General features: G+C 39.8%; 1 protein-coding gene across 1 annotated transcript in view; it reads right to left on the bottom strand.

Moving 5' to 3' along the window:
* Nucleotides 1–20,147, bottom strand: part of SCAMP1 (secretory carrier membrane protein 1) — a 41,641-nt gene that overhangs the window by 20,008 nt on the left and 1,486 nt on the right. Inside the window, exon 2 of the mRNA XM_075740555.1 lies at nt 8,493–8,570. Within this exon, the coding sequence (XP_075596670.1) occupies nt 8,493–8,570 (78 nt within the window). The remainder of the gene's footprint in view (nt 1–8,492; nt 8,571–20,147) is intronic.

Below are 20,147 nucleotides of genomic sequence, written 5' to 3'. Positions count from 1 at the left end.
AAAAGACCCGATGCGGAGGGAAGAGCCTGTGCTCCCGGCAAGAAATGAGACTACACCAGCAAATACTAGCAGGGTCCTGGAATCCTAAGAAAGTCAAGACGGGCTGGGGGACAAAAGCTGTTAAGGAATGTTACAAAGGCTACCGCTTCCAGCTACCACTATGAGACCTGGGGACTCCTCCTTTCTGACTGCTGGAGCCCAGTCCAGCACACCCTGAGACCCTCTGAGGGCTCTCCATTCCAGGCTGATAGATACAGCTATTGCTTTCCTGTTTCCACATTCAGCTAGTAGCAAGTTGAGTGCATATCCCAGGGATACACACAAATGCACATACCAAGGACACTAGCATGTCCGCATATGTGTCCACACATACCAAGGACACTACACAAGCTGCCACAGGCAGGGCACTGCCTTTAACAACACCCCCCCATAACACTATCAGAACTACACAGAACATAGGTACAGAGAGTCATATCCCATTCCTCCTCTCCAGCTGATCAGCACTGAAGTTCGCTATTGAAAGCACATGCCTCTCTCTAGATTTACAAGTACACCAACAGCTGCAGATCCTTCAGATACGAGCAGTGGGCCCTCAGCCTGTGTGATACACCTGCCTGGATCTGGAGCTCTCTTGCCTGGTATACAGGTTTCATCCTGTTTGCCAGTTAGGCCAGTTTGACATTCACTAGAAGATTCACGCACTCATACACTCTTGTCACAGGGAACCTTCACACTCATAGCTCCCTCAAACTTCAGCACGGGTTTTCAGCTTGCCACATGTCCAATCCCAGACCCCAGACTCCGTTAATCACTTTGGCTCCGGTTTTGAGTATTGGCAGAGAGAGGTTTTCCTCCCATTTGCCAGCTAGTCCAGCTTGAAGTTTGACAGTGAATCACACGTATACACACAGAGGAAAACACACTGGTCCCCTCAGTTGCTGGCACCTCAAACACCTGGGCCTTATGACCCATGGTCCCTCCAGCTGCTGACACCCAGATGCTCAGTTGTTGACTCCACAGACATACGGACCACTGCTACTTGGGGTCTGACTGCATTGCTGGCATCTAAGTCACTCACTCTAGTCTCTCCAGTTGCTGGCACCTGGACCTTGCAGCACTCACAGATGCAGTAGAGTGAAATGTCACCGAAAGACAGTTAAGAGAGAATTTAACAGTAACTGCAGTGATTAGGCACATGGCTGTCAGACAAGCGTACTGACTGGTAGCACTTACATGCAACCAGCCCCTTTAAATCCATCCTCTTCTCTAGCTTCATCCTTGCTTATCCTCACTCCTCAAGTGCTCCACATCTTTGACTTATTCTCCTAAATATTCTTTCCTAAATTCTTCATAGTCCCACAGGCTCCCCTCAACTATCCGTAATATTCACGCTTAGCTTGTTTCTTCCTTCTTATCAGTTAAAAAGTGCAGGCTGACACTCTTCAAAGCCCATACATTAGTGGCTAAAGAGTTTTGGTCTTCTGTTTTGTCTCAGTTATCACTTACCTATCAGGTCTGTGTTTCTGCCTTTGTTTACTGCTTTCCCTTTTACCTATTACTCCCTTTAAGCTGAAAAGAGTCTATAACTTTAATGAAACAGAAGCTCTCACATTCTATACAGTAACAGTATGACTGACTTGATTATTCAGACCATCATGAAGGTTTGCAACCGAAAGGCTATCATGACTTTTACAAGAATGGTACATGATTAAGAATCACGTATACCTTTGGATACTCTGTAATAATATGACTGGGATTATGACCTTCATTCAGGCCGTAGCCCTCAAGAACCATACAGCCATTATCACTGTAGTAACATGAAGGAGGACACTCCAGGCTTATCATTTCAAGCACTGTAGTGCAAGGAAACAGCTGCCCTGAGTCTCATGTTGTTAAGATCTGTGTGCTACAGTCCATTACTTAAGACAGGAATGACCCAGTAGTCAAGGCAACTTCCACATCTTTTCAAAGGATAAAGCCCTTGTCTGTGTAGAGGTCTGCTAAAACCGAACAAAATAAACCTTAAACAAAAAAAACACCAACCAACCAACACCCCATTTATGATTAGTAGCCCTTGCCATAACACCCCTGCCCTTACGTGGCCAGTAACGAACTTGTACCCTCTGGCCACTTAATTTCTTGAATCCTAGAGCTTTTTCTATGGTGAGTTTGACAGCTGTCACTTTTCCTTCCTCTGGTACAGCTGAGGTACATTCCAGTTCATGCTTTAGCAATTTTCCATCTTAGTTTTTTTAACACTTAGCTGACTACCTATTTCCAGCAAGTTATGACTTCTCTAAAGCCTATTCTACTGAGAATTCAAGTTTAAGGCACTTCCCCTGTAAAGGAACAATTCATTTAGCTTTTTCCTACATCTTCATAATCATCTGTTAGTACTCTTACAGCCTTAAAGATGGCAGAAGCTTCCTGCTTCCAGGAAAGCAAGTTTCCGAAGTTGTTCTACAAGCTTTTCCTCAGAGCTTTGAGCTTGCCTTACAGTACCACACTTGAGCTTGGCAGAGTTTAAGCTTTCACGTTTTCTTTGAAAATAGCTTCCACTTTTCTAAAGGCTGTCCTACCCCAATAGCACACTTGAAAAAGAAGCGAAAAGCCAGCTTGGTTAGTGTCTTCTTATGGTGCATCTAAACCAGCTATTTTGAGCAGTAAGTATATCTACACCATTCACGGATGTTATTGTGAGTTTAACATCACTTAAGAGTTATTTAATATCACGTGATGGAATTAGTGCACGATATTAGAAAAAGTAAAGAGAAGAGCTTGTAAGAGAGTCATAGGTAGTAAGGAAACATAAGAAAAATCATGTATCTGCTTCAACATCCACTGTTAATTTTTGCTGAGTATCACTCCAGCATTTCTGTTAGGTATATATATTAAGAATATAATCCCAGCAAAAGTTGCATTCCACCCATTGTATGCACAGAATACAGCCAGTTGTTTAAATATAGTAGCATGTCTTCATTAAGTACAGAAAAAGCCATGCATGTTTTTGTATATTACTGTGGTTTTTTTATTACTTAGCTTTATAATGTGTGCACAGGGGAACCAAGTGTCAGTGCTCACACCTACCTCAAATGGTAGAAGTTCAATATTGCTTTAATGTGTTTATTTTTCCAGGTTATTATTCAAAGATCACAATTCAATGCACAACAGGCAGAGGTATTATAAATCATCTTCTGTAGATCAAGAACCTAATGAAGAAAGCATTGTGATCATAGAATATCTCAAGTTGGAAGGGAACCGTAAGGATCATCGAGTCCAACTTCCTGCTCCTCACAAGACTACCTAAAACTAAACCATATGACTAAGAGCATCGTCCAGATGCTCCTTGAACTCTGACAGGCTTGGTGCCTGGACTACTTCCCTGGGGAGCCTGTTCCAGCCACTGACCACCTTCTCAGTGAGGAATCTTTTCCTGGTGTCCAATCTGAACTTCTCCTGATGCAGCTTCATTCCATCTCCTCATGTCCTATCGCTGGTTACCAGATAAGACCTCCTCCCTCCACTGCCTCCCTTGAGGAAGTTGTGGACTGCAATGAGGTCACCCCTCAGGCTTCTCTTCTCCAAGCCAGGTGACCTCAGCTGCTCCTCCTAAGTTTTGCCCTCGAGACCTTTCCCCATCTTGGTTGCCCTCCTCTGGACACACTAATAGTTTGATATCCTCCTTATATTGAGGAGCCCAAAACTGCACACAGTACTCGAGGTGGGGCCACACCAGTGCAATGTAGAGTGGGACAATCACCTCCCTCGACCAGCTGGCTATGCTGTGGCTTGATGCACCCAGGACACAGTTTGCCTTTTTGGCTGCCAGGGCGCACTGTTGACTTATACTCAACTTGCCATCAACCCAAACCCTCAGATCTCTTTCTGTGGGGCTGCTCTCCAGCCTCCAATTTGTATATATAACCGGGACTACCCCACCCTAGGTGGAGAATCCAGAACTTGTTCTTGTTTAATTTCATACGGTTAGTGACTGCCCAGCTCTCTAGTCTATCCAGATCTCTCTAAGGCCTGTCCACCCTCAAGGGAGTCCACAGCTCCTATTAGTATCATTGGCAAAATTACTTAATGTACATTCGACTCCTGCATCCAGATTATTTGTAAAAACATTTAAGATCACCAGTCCTAAAACTGAGCCCTGGGGAACTCCACTGGTGACTGGCCACCAGCCTGATGTAACTCCATTTACCATACCACTTTGAGCCTGACCCATCAGCCAACTGCTCACCCAACGTATTATGGACTTGTCTAGCTGTGTGCTGGACATTCCATCCAGCAAGATACTGTGAGAGACAGTATCAAAAGCTTTGCTAAAATCCAAAACCATCACATCTACTGGCTTCCCTTGGTCAACTAGACAGATAACCTTGTCATAAAAGGAAATTACATTAGTTAAGCAGAACTTTCCTCTTGTGAACCTATGATGGCTATGGCTAACGACTGCACTGTCTCTCAAGCAGACAGAGCAACCTTCTCCATAATTCTACCAGGCACTGAAGTAAGACTGACAGGCCTGACATTACCAGGGTCTTCCTTCTTGAAAATTGGGACAACATATGCCAGCTTCCAGTCAACTAGTACCTTTCCAGACTCCCAAGACCATTGAAAAATAAGGGAGAGAGGTCCCACAATAACATTGGTCAGCTTTTTCAGTACCCTGGATTAATCCCATCGGACCCTACAGATTTATGTGCATCCTGATGGAGCAAGTTTGGCATCCCTCCAGTCACAGGGCTCCAGGGGTCCCAGTGCCCATCACTGGTGTTAAAGACAGAGGCAAAGAAGGCATTAAACATCTCTGCTTTGTCTACATCCCTATCGGTGAGGTGACTTACCTCACCAAGTAATGGACCTATGTTATCTCTGATCCTCCTTTTGCTGTTTACACATTTTAAAAAGCCCTTTTTATTGTCCTTCATAGTGCTGGCCAGCTTGAACTCTAATCAAGCTTTGGCCACATAAATTGTCTCCCTACAGTGGTGAACAGCATCTCTCTAATCCTCCTGTGTTGCCTGTCCTTCCTTCCAAGGTCCATACACTCTCCTTTTCTGCCTAAGTTCTAGAACAAGATCCCTGCTCAGCCAAGCCGGCTTTCTGCCCCACTTGCTTAACTTCTGACACTTTGGAATTCCCTGCTCCTGCGCTCTTAAAAAGTGACCAGCATACCACCATTTTAAACTCAGGTTGCACTAAGTCTTCCTATCAAACTGAAGTACTTATTTTTTATAACCCTCATCAAAGCTGAGAAACAAAAAAAAACCCCACAAAACCCACAGCTACTTAAAATGAAAAAACAGAAGTACCTAGCTGCCTTAGAAAATCATTCTGCTGCCAAAAAAACCCACCCAACAAAAACTGCAAAATGTAGCTGTTGTAGTAATAGATCATCTATTACGGGACTGACGTACGTAGTAAGGAAAGGGTACAGGAAAAATAGAGGAAAAATGTTAGTTGTGATAAGATTTTGTCAGAAACCACTTAATGTCCTCTTTGGTTCTATAAATATATTTCCCAGTATTCAGCAATCACTGGAAAAAACAGAAGTTCAATAAAAATGCATACAAGGCAAACAAACAAGAACCAGGGAGAATAGAGGTTATGCACACAAAGCCTTAATGCAAACAAGGTACTCAAAACAAGTGTTCCTTCATACATGCAATGAAGACATACTTATTATTAAGTCAAAGAAATAATAATTTATTGGCTTGGTAGACAAAACAGTATGGCAGACAGTTCTTTGTACAGTTATTAAAAAGGCAATAGAATTAAGAATTAAGAATTAAGCTAACTTCATTTAAAAAAAAAGCTGCAATGGAGGAAGAGGAGTTGTGGTCAGTTCATCACATGTCTCTGCAGCTTGTGCTGGTTTTGGCTGGGACAGTTATTTTTCTTCATAGTAGCTACTATGAGGCTGTGTTTTGGATTTGTGCTGAAAACAGTATTGATAATTCAGAAACATTTTAGTTACTCCTGAGCAGTGCTTGCACAGAGTCAAGGCCTTTTCTGCTTCTCACCCCACCCCACCAGCCAGGAGGCTGGGGGTGCAAAAGAAGCTGGGAAGGGACATCACCATCACACGTGATGGAGCCCTGCTTTCCTGGAGATGGCTGAACACCTGCCAGCCAATGGGAAGTGGTGAAAGAATTCCTCGTCTTGCTTTGCTTGTGTGTTCGGCTTTTGCTTTACTTATTAAACAATCTTTATCTCAACCCACGAGTTTTCTCACTTTTCCTCTTCCTATTCTCTCCCCCATCCTCCTGTGGGGGGAGTGAACGAGCGGCTGCATGGTGCTTAGCTGCTCACTGGGACAAAACCACAACACTGCTCCTTCCTCCTCAGGGGGATGACTCCTCACACTCTGCCTCTGCTCCAGCATGGGGTCCATCCCACGGGAGACAGTCCTCCACCAACTTCTCCAGCGTGAGTCCTTCCCAGGGGCTGCAGTTCTTCACCAACTGCTCCAGTGTGGGTCCCTTCCACAGGGTGCAGCCCTTCAGGAACAGACTGCTCCAGCGTGGGTCCCCCATGGGGTCACAAGTCCTGCCAGCAAACCTGCTCCAGCATGGGCTCCTCTCTCCACGGATCCACAGGTCCTGCCAGGAGCCTGCTCCAACACGGGCTTCCCACGGGGTCACAGCCTCCTTTGAGTACCTCCACCTGCTCTGGCGTGGGGTGCTCCACAGGCTGCAGGTTGAATCTCTGCTCCACTGTGGACCTCCATGGACTCCAGGCGGGCAGCCTGCCTCACCATGGTCTTCACCAGGGGCTGTAGGGGAATCTCTGCTCTGGTGCCTGGAGCACCTCCTGCCCCTCCTTCTTCACTGACCTGGGTGTCTGCAGAGTTGCTCCTCTCACATGCTCTCACTCCTCTCTCTGGCTACAATTACTGTTGGTGGTTTCTTCCCCCCCTTCTTAAATACGTTATCCCAGAAGGGCTGATGGGCTCGGCCTTGGCCAGCAGCAGGTCCGTCTTGGAGCCAGCTGGCATTGGCTCTGCTGGATGTGCAGGAAGCTTCTGGCAGCTTCTCACAGAAGCCACCCCTGTAGCCGCCCTGCTACCAAAACCTTGCCGTGCAAACCCAATACACTTAAAAACAAAAAACCACCCCAACTCTACTAATGATTTTTTCCAAATTTTTAATGTAGCAATTGGAAAGTGATTGCTATGTGCATTATTTTGTCTATACGTGTTACACATACACAGTGCTCAGAGGAGTTCAATTAGCAAAACTTGTAGAAGCATGAAGAGATTAAAGGCCTTCTTTAACACTAGTTTCATTAAATGATAAAGCAGAAATACAAAGTGTCTAATATCATCTGTTCCTTGTTGATTTCAGAAACATGACAAAAGATACAGTCATCTCCATGGTGACTGTTAGAGCTGAAGACAAAACCATTGAAGATGCAGGCAACAATATTTAATCTGACATTTGTACCATTCACTGAAAACTTAAGAGTCCTGATTTCTCATGTCAGGTATCAAGGTGGTGGCACTTGAGACCTAAAATCTCCTGTGCCCATTCACCTTCCTCATTATGTCTCACATGTTATTTTCCTACCAAATTTCCCACTGCAGATGTGGAGGACATAAGTTGACTGAGAAAAGGTGAATGCACCAAAATACTAAAAAAAAATAAAATACAAAAAATAGAATAAGGAATACTGAGAAAAAAAAAGAATTTTCTTTTTTTTTCTGTCCTATCCTGATAACCACGAATGAAATGATAGGAAGCATCTCCCTTGGCAAAAGAAGAACACAACGGAGCTAAGATAGCAAATGCCAGTATTCAGCATTTGAAGTCGCTTTCTCACAGAAGAAAATCTGGATTTGCAATGGAGAAATATTTCTGCAGTTCAGCTGCTTTATTAACTTGAATTTGGAGGGAAAAGAGAATAAAGGTTAATGCTGTGTCAATGCTATAAACTGCAAGACACCATCTTATCACTACCACTAGAAATCTGGGGTTCTAATTGAAGCATACCATTCTCAGCTTCCCTAAAACCTACAACTACATATTGTTACTCATAGTGAAACAAACATCATTTTAAATCTTACAGACCAGCAATTCTCAAACTAAAGAGCACAGAAATCTGCAGGACATATTTTGCTACCGCTAGCTTGTATCCTTTCTGCTCACTAGCGCCACCATGGTTTTGAAATGTTAGAAGTGGGATGACTTGCACAAAACTGTTCAAGGTAACTTAGCTTCCCAACAAAGGTAGAACAAGCAACAGCAGCAAATCAAAACCCCCAGAAACTATTTGGATGTTTTTGCTCTAAGCAGCACACAAAATGCAGAGTAATTCCTATCCCTACCTTGATGAACACTGTAATCCTCCAAGTCTAAAATTCACAGACCCTGCTTATACCTCTGTTCAATCTTTGAAGACATTCACTGCCACTGTCTCTGCCCTTACTCCTATCACATACATTCATTTGTACACACATAGCATTAAGAAATAAATGTGCTTACTGTTCTTGAATCAGAGAAAGGATTGTACTCATCTAGCCCTGGAGGAACATTTCTTGTCACTTGTGTAACAGAAGGATCCTAGAAGAGAAAGCAGTTCTGTAAATGTATGCACGTGTACATAAGCAACAAGTCAACACTTATATCACATAAAACTTTGCTTTTGTTTCAGTCTAAAAAGGTTTGTTTTCACTAAGAAAGCCTGTAAACATCCACCTGTTTCATTGTTTCCAAAATGACATAATTCACTTCTGAGCTTCTCATAAACTGAGATTAACACAGTCTAAAAGAAACTCCATCTGTCATACATCTGATTTATAAGGAAAAAAGCTCTCAGAGTAAGGAAGAAAACTGTATCCTGCTACACTGGCCACTGACACCAAAAGCACAAGGGAAGAAAAGAGCTTTCTAAACTCCTGGTTTTCCCTACCCAGAAGCACCTCCAAAACCTTCACAGGAAAACATTTCAGAAAAATGAAGCTGAGGAAACGGCATCCCATAGTGCCAAAAGCCCCTCTGGTTCAGCTTCTACCTGAACCAGTAAAATTATGAAAAAAGTGTAATTTTTTTTCCTCCAATGATCTATACAGTAAGAAAGACTACTTGAGGTTTAGCTTAAGAAAGCTATTTCAGGAATTAAACATTTCTCTGTGCTAGAGACATGCAGGCTTGGTTCTGCAGAACAGCAGAAGTGTCCACTAGTATAGAGCACGCTAACTTCATATGAAGAAAAATTGTACTTATTGCACAGATGCCTGGGTCCACTACATTGTTTCTGTCCACTACATTGTTTTTTGCACCTTCAGAACATAAAAATAGGTGAGAGGAAGGTTTTCTGGAATAGTAATAAATCCACTTATCAGTATGGTTATTTACATTTATATTTACGTAAATGAACAAAAGAAGTGTACAATATTTTATACGTATATCAAATATGCAAATACCTGTAAATATACTATTTACTTATTTATAATTGTTATGTATAAATATACATATTTTCTTAATTTCAACACTGTAGTTCAACATTAGAAAACAAAATGGAGTTGATAAATACTTATCTTCTTCCAGGTCTTTACATTTATATACATTTACAATCTTATTTCCTTTAAAGACAGCTAAATTTAAAACCTCTACATGAAATATTTGCCTAATTTTTTAAAAAAGAACAGTAAGTGACTTAATCTACACTTAAGTAAATATACAAGCTATTAAACTACTGAAAATTAAAATCTACATTCTCAGCACCAGTATCTATTACAGCATTAGTCTTGACAGCAGTAACGATTTACAGATGCAGCAACAATATTTTTTAATAGCTGCAATCAACTTATTTACAGCTAGAAAAAGAGACAGGGAAGAATATCTATCAACTCTAAAATCCTGAAGGATACAGCAAATGAGAACATTGTTTTTTCCATTAGCTACAGTCACAGATTTATTAATATGAGGCAATTAAAAAAAATGTTACTATAAAAAAGCTTACCACAAGAAAATCATTGCTTCAAAGTTAAAAAGTTGTATGTTGCATATTTTAATTAAATTCATGTGCATAAACATACATAAAAGCGACCCTTCTGGTCACAAACTTTTGGCTAAAGCATACATTTACCTACAAAGCACTATTTTAATGGTGACTCAACAAGAATAACCCTTTCTATAAATGTATACAAAACAATGTTACATGCAATTCATCATCAGCTTTCCTACATTTGACTTATACAACAATGTGATCTCAATAAAGCCACCTTAAGTGACAGTCTCCTCCCACAAGTTTGCCATATTTTTTAGTTACTATCCTAGACTTGAATGTACTGTTCCAACTAAAATGTCATCAGGTCTTGCAGAAACTGACAGACTAATTCACTGTAACATGTTCTTTCATTAAATGACTGGCACAAAATATTGTGCAGATGAACAATAAAAACAACGGAAAGTATGAGTGAGGAGAATGTTTGCTGTCAAAATTAAACTGTGTATCATTTGAAACACAGAAAAGATCATAAAAAATAAGGGAAGAATTAAATCTGACATTAGAATTAGGCATTTGTTTACCAGACTTGTCAGTACAAAATCAAAAACATAAAACAAAGTTAATACAAATAAGACAATTTCGTAATTCAATATACAGAATGGTAGAAAGTTGTATACAGCTGAAAACTTTTAACTTAATGCGGTGAGTCTACCCCAGCTGGCAGCTAAGCCCCCACCTAGTCACTCACTGCCCTCCTCAGTGAGATGGGGGAGAGAATCAGAATGGCAAAAGCAAGTAAAACTTGTGGGTGTTGAGAAACAGACAGTTTAATAAGGGGAGAGGAGGGGTAAAGGAAAAAAAAAAGAAAAAAAGCAACAAAACCCCACAAGTGATGCAAACACACTCATCATCTCCCACCAGCAGATGTCCAGCAAGCCTCTGAACAATGGTTACATTGGAACATCCCACCCCCAGCACTACCAATGTTATTGTCAAGCATGATGCTATATGGTATGGAGTATCTCTTTGATCAGTTGGAGTCAGCTGTCGTGCCTGTGTCCCCTCACAATCTCTTGCCCATCCCTAGCCTATTCCCAGAGGGAAGCAGAGTGCGGAACAGAGAAGGCCACAATGCCATGCAAGCGCTGTTCAGTAACAGCTGAAACACTGGTGCCTTACCAGTGCTGTTTCAGTCAGGAATCTGAAACACAGCACCATAAGGACTGCTATGAAAAACAATTAACTCCATCCTACCCAGACCTGGTACACTTATTCTAGCCTTTACATGTTAGTGTGAATTAGCAAAGCATAAAACACTCTATTCTCTGTTCATGCTTTTGGTATGGTACCCTTTCCACAAATGCTCTCGTATCGTTCCCTCTTCCACACAAAAATTTCCAAGTACAGACACATATGAAACTAGTGATACCTAACTATCAGCCACATAGTGAAACAGTATGTCCACATTATTAAATAGCACTTAGTACTTTAAGTTAAATTAGCTGCTTAAAAAGTACATTTCAACACTAAACTTCTGTTTGAAGAGTGCGTTACTAACCAAAGGACAATGCAGTTATCTGAATAACTACAATATGAGACTCATGAGACAGCCACTGAACAGCAGCAGATTTCCAAAAAGCAGGAAGGACTGGTGAAGTCAAATTCAGAAGAGCAATCTATATTTAGAAATACAATATGCAAACAATAATAAATATCTGATTAAAGAAAGCCTTTTTTCTCTGAGTGTTTCAGAGAAAGAAGTTTCTCAGATTTGTCCACACAGCTATTGTGACATTCTAACACTGACAAACAGGAAACATATGCTGAGCCAAACAAGCTTACTGCATCAAAAGTCTTAGTACTAGAAATAAGTTGTACACTTAAATATACACAGTGAGTAGAGCAAGAAGCCCTCCAATATTGCTATTGTTTGCAACAGGAGCAGCAGCTCTGAAAAAAACAGAATGACTCAGAGGACATTCAATATCAGCTCTATATAAGAAAAGTTTCATTATTTAGTAAGAAAAAAAAATTATAGATGTATTGAAATGCACAAATTGAACGCCACCATGGCAAGCAGCATTCAAATTCTGCTCTCAGAAAACCTCAATTACACAATCTGGACTTCAATAGAAGTTCATGGCCTGATTTCTTCCATAAACAGAAAGACTCAAGGAGAAGTAAACCAGAGATCACAGAAAAAGAAAAGTAACCTCATAGCTGAAGGAAGTAAGTACTAGCCGAGAGATCATTCACTGTGATCTTCTCTAATGCTAGAGCTATCCTCAGCATGGAAAGAAACAAGCTCTTCATAGTCTGGATGCCCAGGTGTATGCTGCTAGACTTCAAATTGTTCTGAATACCTACAGTGCACAGAACAACTGATGCCAACAGGAGCTGCACTTCACGTTTCAAAACACTAGTTACAATATTTCTGAAGAGATTAGAGCTGACATCCCAAGGAACATGAAGAATTACTTTGAATCATTTACCTTACACTCACTGCATTCATTTTAAAACTGAAGCAAATGCCAACTCATCTAAATACAGTGAGAAAAACTGTGAAGCACTCATACTCACTGCTGCAGAATAAAAAAAACATCGAATTTAGAAGTTAATCTGGGTTTGAATAATGAATACGAGCACTAAATGCTGTGCATGACCACATATTCACAGAAGAAGTGGCATTTAAATGAATGCTATCAAATTTCTATGTTGCATGACATGTATATTCTAGTGGTTAAAACCAAGGAAAACTTTAATATTCTACAGGAATAACTAAATGTAGGCTGGCATAACTTATTTTTCCATATTTGATATTCCACCTAGATAATAAAGTTAAAATGCATTATTTTTGAGTTATTTTTGGTTTTTAATATTAAGAAACAGAAAAAAGCCACAGAGTGAAATAGTATGTCTATTGTTCCAATACGTGATAACATACAGACACCAACCCAAAGCAGCAGCATGGCTGGAATCATCAAATATCCAGAGACCTCAACCTGCTGCATGATTTAAGTGATTAAAAATTGTCTTAACTACTGCAGATAGAGAAGATAAAGAATTTCTGGGACAGACTTTAAATATTTGATGTCAGCCACTAAATGCAGCAACTTCAAAATGCCTGGTCCAGTCTCATACTGAGAAAGCTATGTCCTGGTGGACCAGTACTTCTGGCCGAGTTGGACCTGCCCTTGCACTAACTCCTTGCCACAACCTGATCTTCCTCAGCCACCCAGCCAGTCCCAGTTCCTGCTCCTTTGAGTTCTGATCCCTGTAATTCTCATCTTGCCCAACTCCTTGTTTCTCCTTTTCAATTCATACTTCCTCCTCCAGCCTTATCTTACCCCAAATCCTGCTAGTTATCATAGAATCATAGAATGGTTTGGGTTGGAAGGGACCTTAAAGATCATCCAGTTCCAACCCTCCTGCTGCAGGCAGGGACACCCTCCACTAGACCACGTTGCCCAAAGCCTCATCCAACCTGGAATGTTCAGCCCTCTGAGTTTCTCATCTTTTTATTTAACTATTAGTGATACCAACCACGGAACAGAATTGAAGAACAGGCCATTCTTCACACCCAGCTACTGTAGCTATTGGTGCACTGAAGTCACACACACTTATTTCAGATGACATTTCAAGATCTGAACTAGTTCAGGAGACTGGAGTTTCAAGAATCAAGCATAACCTAAGTAACTGTTTCCCATCTGATCTTTCATTTTACCTGCTTCCTGTGATCTCCCTCCTATAAGGTCAACCTCAGAAGCAAAGATTAGCATCACACTCTTTGAATCACTAGGAGTCAGGTACAAGAAGCACCCCAGTGTTTACATCAAGAATGGGAAAATCAGTCAGAAAAAAACCCAAAACCAAGCACAAACAAAAACCAGAAAACTTGATAAATTTGTATCTCACATTGGCAAGGGCACCTATAGAACTATTAAAAACGTCTCCTGTGCCAGGTTAACAAATTATGATCACATCACTCAGATACAGATGAAAAAAACCCTGAATACCCAGTTAACACAGAGGGTGTGGAAACTCAATTAATTACAAGTGAGAATAATCCATTCTATGCAAGTTTTTACAGCTTTTTAAAAATCACATAAAAGGGAACAGAGACCTCTGTTGTCTAGGAGACCAAAACTAGTCATCAGCTACCAGGTTTCATTAATACAGAAGAGATTAGCAAATTAAAGACTGAAGAAGTAGATACATCTGTAATGATCCTCTATACTATTGTTCACTGGGAATGAGTCCAGCATTGTTCCACCATGAGTAAGATGCTTTGATAACTTATGTAACACAATAATATTCTGAAAAAGCTAAGCTTACATCTTCCAAGACCAATACCAGCCGTACTGTACATCAAAAGAATATAATAACTATGTTGTTTGGAAAAAGCATAAAACTGAAATGCTGCACTTAGAAGTGACAGATTTTTTTCTTCATTTCTGACCTTAGTTTCATATTAAGTTCAAGGGCTAAGAATAATCTCTTGATGACTGGAGTAGTTTCAGTCCAAGCCAAAAAACCAGTTATCCTCATCACAAATCTCTTAGAAGAAATCCCTTTATAATATCAGTAATTCATTATACCAATCCCATCACCTCCCTCATCAGACATCATTCACTGGCTACCCTTCACCTCTGCCATCATACATTTTTTGTCTTTTACTTCAAGATCCCCACAAACAACTTTAACCAACCTAACTGCTTTACCAGTCGCTGACATCAACCAGCCTTCACTCTGCTGACTTCTTCAGCATTTACCATTCCATAACCACCTTCACCTAGGTATACATTCTCCTTGTTGCTTTTTTGTGCTTGGAAAGAAGTTCCCAGAAAGCAAAAGAGGCACAGCCCCAATTTTATCCTCCAAACTACTCAACATGCTCAGCAAAGGTGTTATACCTTCAAAAAACCCTGACTGTATACAGAATAGAAGCAGAAGCAAGAGGTCTACCAGGACTGAATCCAGACTGGTGAATCCACCCTGGGGAAATCATGAGATTAGGTCCACAAAACTAGCAAAGTCAATCTTGACCAACTAGGATTTATTATCCCTACCACTCCTACTGAAAGGCTTTTTTTTGCTACACAAAAAAGGATAAGCTCTTCTCATTTCAAAATAAGTTCTCCATTGATTATCACAAATTAGTCCTTATATCCACTTCATAGTAGCCTTTTCCAAATGTGAATAATAGTAATTGTACACTTTCCAGTGAGAATTTATCCTGAAGTTTTGGGGTTTTTTTTATAGTAATAGTTGTACTTCCTGCCCTCTGTTGAGTACTTGCTAAGATCACACCACTGGCTCAGAAAATTAAGCAAAAATGCAATGAAAAATGCCTGAAACTGTGTTTATTGATTTCTTGATCAAAAAGAAAACTATCCATCCCACTTTTCAATAAAAAAGTTCTGGAGAGCAAAGCCATTGCTGTTTCAGTTGAAACTCTCCAAATGATATACTTTGCTTTCAGTACGTCCTCATGAGCATTTTCGGGAAAGATTTCTGACAAAGCTTAGCTTTTGAGAACAAAATTGAGAGAAAAAAAATTATTTGGCCAGCAATGAATATCAAAGCTTTTTTCCTCCTATGCTAACTGTTGGGTCTTAGCTTTTAAATTAGGACCTGACACTCGGAAAAGAAGATAGCCTGCACATGAAGGATGTGTTTTTCAGTCCTGTAACACTCTACATTGAGCCAGATTAAGCCTCTGAAATTGCAATTTGCACACGTTCAGTAAACATTTGGTATAAATCAGACATCTAAACTCCCCAAAGACTTCCTCCCTGTTCATGCTACAACAAGCTGCACATGGGAAAGAAAACTTTCAAGAAGCTATTAATGTTTTGATGCAGTGTCAAACATTGCTGTTTCTTCACACTTTATTTTTTCCTTCATCATACCACACCCAAGAATGAGTAAAGTTACAGAAACTTCACAAACAGTAACTTAATTGAGATTTCATGTTTCACTATCCTAATAGTACATTAGCAGTATAAACAGTTTACATTTAACAGTATGAAGGAAGTCTTAATGTCTTGCACCTACAATAGTGTATTTTAACCTATGATTAAGAACCACTTACTGCAAGAAAGAACTGTCCTCAAAGGTTACACATGTAACATCTGGTAGAATTAATGACTTAAAGGCAAAATAAAGACTATTTCTGTACTTCTAATAAAAAAATAAAAAATAAAATCTGAGTAACCACTACAATAGTTCTTTCACAATTTCAAGTTTAACATCTTATTCCCCGCTGACCTCACAGGATGATATTCAAAAGATTTTCACTCTAGCACTACCACAACACAATTATTAAATAGGATAATGCAAAAGTAGCCAACTAGGGTTTCTTACACTTGGCTCTCAAGCAGGGCTCTGAGCTACTGAGAAAGACAAATTCCGCACCTCTGAAACCAAAAAGAACTTCACAGGCTCACAAGGCCAAATTTGTCCTAAAGCCCACACTGGTCCCATCTTGCAACGGACTACTGGATGCCTAACAAAGCATAATCTCCATCTCATAGCTATTCTTAAATCTCCCTCCTTCCTCAGCTCTGAGAGGTGTGTTATGTTCCACTTTGTGATGTTAAATCTCAATATATAGTGCAACAATAATACTAATGCAATACGTGCCAACACTTTATTGAAAATCTGGGAAAAAAATGCAGTTATAACTCTTCACAGCTTTAAGAGATTACAGTGCAGTTACAGCACTGATGAAGTGTATTCTTGAAAGCTAACTACCATGTAGGACAGCTAAAGGACACATCAATACCATGATGTTCAACATTAAATTATGCAAGATTTAGGGGAATTCATAAATTTTGAAGTCATGAAGGGAAATCAGGCAATTAAGTCAGAAAAATATTTGTATTTTACATCCTTTACTAATTTAAAGACAGACAATTTAATTAGGCATATTTTATAGTCATACAAAAGAATTAAAACTCAGTTATTTGTATAGGCACACAACAAAACTTTTGAATACTAAAGCATAAATACTGCAAAACACTTCAACTAAGTAGGGTCCTGATCCTTCAACAATAATTAAGACTTCCCTTTCCTCTTGTAAGTTTCTATCACTTCAGCTTCACTTGAGCAATCAAGGCGTAAACTGTATGGATTCTGCTGCCACAGAAGGTAGCAAAGTCATCTGCACTATTAGCTTCAACATTGAACATCCAGCATGTACTTCCTGCCAAACCAGACAGAAGATTAATTTGTGCTCATGTGAGTCAGATTTAGTGTAATATCCAAATTATAATTGGAACTACCTCTGTAGTAAATTTAAGCTCCAACATATACTTAGCTCTAGTGACTCAAGTAATCCTGTGACCTCAGTGGGAGCAATTTAGGTGCCTAATGCCATTTTCAGGTATCTTAGAGCATGTCAGGCATCCATACAAGAATGGCAGTTGTGACAGAACTACAGAAGACCCATGTCTTTTTGGAGCAACAACTCACAGCTAACCACAGTCTGGATAACTAATTCCACCCAAAGCATCTACTCATATAATTAACATTACATACATTTGAGGCTTTCCATGACAGTGTCCTTCCACACTATAATTGAACAAGATATTGGGCATTCTGTTCAAATCTTCATCCACATCACTTAGTGGTTTGGTTTTTATCTGAAGGTCACCATTCACATGCAAACAGAAATATATCTTAGTTTTCAGTCCTATCATAATTTCTATAGTATTAAATACCTGCACCTGCTCAGAGCTCTAAACACATCAGATGAACTGACCCAACAGAATTCATCACAGAACCCAGTTTTTAAAGTCCCAATTCCACAGTCACTTGGAAGTAACCGTTTCATATGTTTGGATGACTGTAACAGCCACCTCTCAAACCTTTTACAGTCTGTCAGCCAAGCCAGAAAGGCCTGCAAAATTCATAGCTCTATTCAAAAAAAAGAATTTCTTCTCTTAGTAGTAGTATCATTCACTTGTAAAAGAAAAAACAAAACACCACAGCACATTTTTGTTGTAGATTAATTGCTGAATTGTTTCAGAGTAAATTAAGTGTAGACTGGATTTCAAGACATTGTAATTTCAGAACTTTCGTATCTATATCATCTCCCAAGATAGAAGACTACAACTTCCCCTATCCTATGACATTAAAAAAAAAAAAAAAAAAGCAAGTACACCAAGGAGACAGCTACACTAGAAATTTGCCTTTATTTTGTCATGCAAAATTTATTTCATGCTGCTGTAATCTATTCAAGAATAAACTGTCAGGGCCTCAAGGATGCCCAAACATCTCCTCAGAAGTCAGACCAGCCTCATCACTAAGGTCCTGCCTGGTCATCATCAGACTGTTGGCCAACCCTAGTTACTTTTGCTGGACCTAATCCTGACCCCAACCTGACTTTCTAACTTGGGCTTCGATCTGCCTTCTCTCTATGGACTTGTCTAGTACTCTAGACTCTTGGCTGAATGCAGTTACCGTCACTGGACCTGCTCTGCTCACCCTGTTTGGGTGCTGTGGAACTGCGCTGTTTGTCAGTGAGTACTCCACCAAGTGTGAACTCATGCTCACAAGCTATGACAAGAGTTTCTCAGTGAAAGAAATTAAAGAACTTTCACTAATAGTCCACTTTCATTTATGATACTTGAGGTTACACCCAATGTGTATTTCTTAAAAATGCTGCTACATCAAATTATAGCAGGATTATCACATGTTCATTTGTATGTTACACGGATGCTTTTTCTTCTGCACAACTTTAATGTTAGACTGTTACTTATCTGTTTCATTACCTCTTGTCTTTCAAACCAAAACATCTCTTGGTTTTGTTGGTACAGCATCCAGAGGACTGCTATTTACAGAGGAATACTATTACTTTAAAAGCGTATCAGCCTTTGGGTTATTTCTTTTGAAAAGAATACCAAAAAAAGCAGCAATTAAGCAGTCACTGTCTCAAAATCAACGTTTTATGATCAATCCAAGAAAGCTAATACTTGAAACAAGAAATTCTATTTTACAAACTGAATTTCATTACTTCCAGGAGATACCAAACCAGAAACATAATTTAATTTTAGGTTTCTGAAAGAATTAACTACCAAAAATACTGAGCAAACTAGATGTTTCTGTCTTAACCTTAATCATCCCAGAGAACATATTTATTTGATTCAACATTGAGTAAGAATCTCTGCTGAAATCTTTTTATTAAAAAGCATGAGCATAGTTACAGGAAACCCCACAAGCAGATCACAGACAATTAGTAAAACCAAATTATTTAAGAAAAAGGATCTAGCTTTAGACTTTGGCAACAACTCTTCTATGTGATGCTCCCCTCCTCCCCCCCTCTTTGCCATCCTACTTTGCGATTTTACACAAGCACAGGAAGCGGCTTCAAAAGTAAGGAAAACAACTTATCGTACATAAAATTATCAAGCAGACAAATAAAAATATGAATACATTTCAATAAGCTGTTCAGACAACATGACGTAGGCTGTCAGGGTCCATCTGGAAATACTGGTTCTATGTGCAAAGTCAAACGCATAGACAAAACTTAAATGCAGACATGCATTAATACCCACTAATTTCAAAGTTGTTTTGCCAGCAAGATGGCAATCAAGGTTTAGTTTATCACGAGGCCTTCTGCCCCTTCAAGTAAATGTGTGGATAAGCAAAGGTATGCAAAATTACCTTTTGTGGGCAGTGGAACGTGATGGAATTTAGCAAAGATTGAAAGAATTGAAAAAAGCCTCCAAAAAAGGAAAACTATACAGCTTTTTTAAAACAACTCCTGCAAGTAAAAGAAACCCAGATGCATGTTTAACAGTGAGCTTCAAATAACAGAGAAATTGTTATCAAGTCCTTTTATCATGATGCATTGCAGATGAGAAGTAGAGCGTGGATTCTGCCTGACAGCTACAATAGAAGCCTTTCCCTGAAGAGAAATTGGAATAAACTACTGCACTCTAAGCAGTATCATCAAACTGTAAGTGTGATTGAGGTAGGTCCCTAGCTCAGGTCTCTGAAACACTACATAGGACAAGTTACCTGGGCCGATGAGGCATGCAGGGGCAACTATACTGTTTTCCATATCTCTAACCACTCTGGGTATCTATACACACTAAATTTTGCTAGATGTTACTTTCCTAGCTATTACAAAAAGCAAGGAAAAGTATCACATATTTTTGTTGCTGAAGGCATATTCTAGA

This window comes from Balearica regulorum, chromosome Z, assembly GCF_011004875.1.
Source record: "Balearica regulorum gibbericeps isolate bBalReg1 chromosome Z, bBalReg1.pri, whole genome shotgun sequence".
Taxonomy (NCBI): domain Eukaryota; kingdom Metazoa; phylum Chordata; class Aves; order Gruiformes; family Gruidae; genus Balearica; species Balearica regulorum.
The sequence above is the reverse complement of the archived record's forward strand: the minus strand, read 5'-3'. Positions and strand labels throughout refer to the sequence as shown.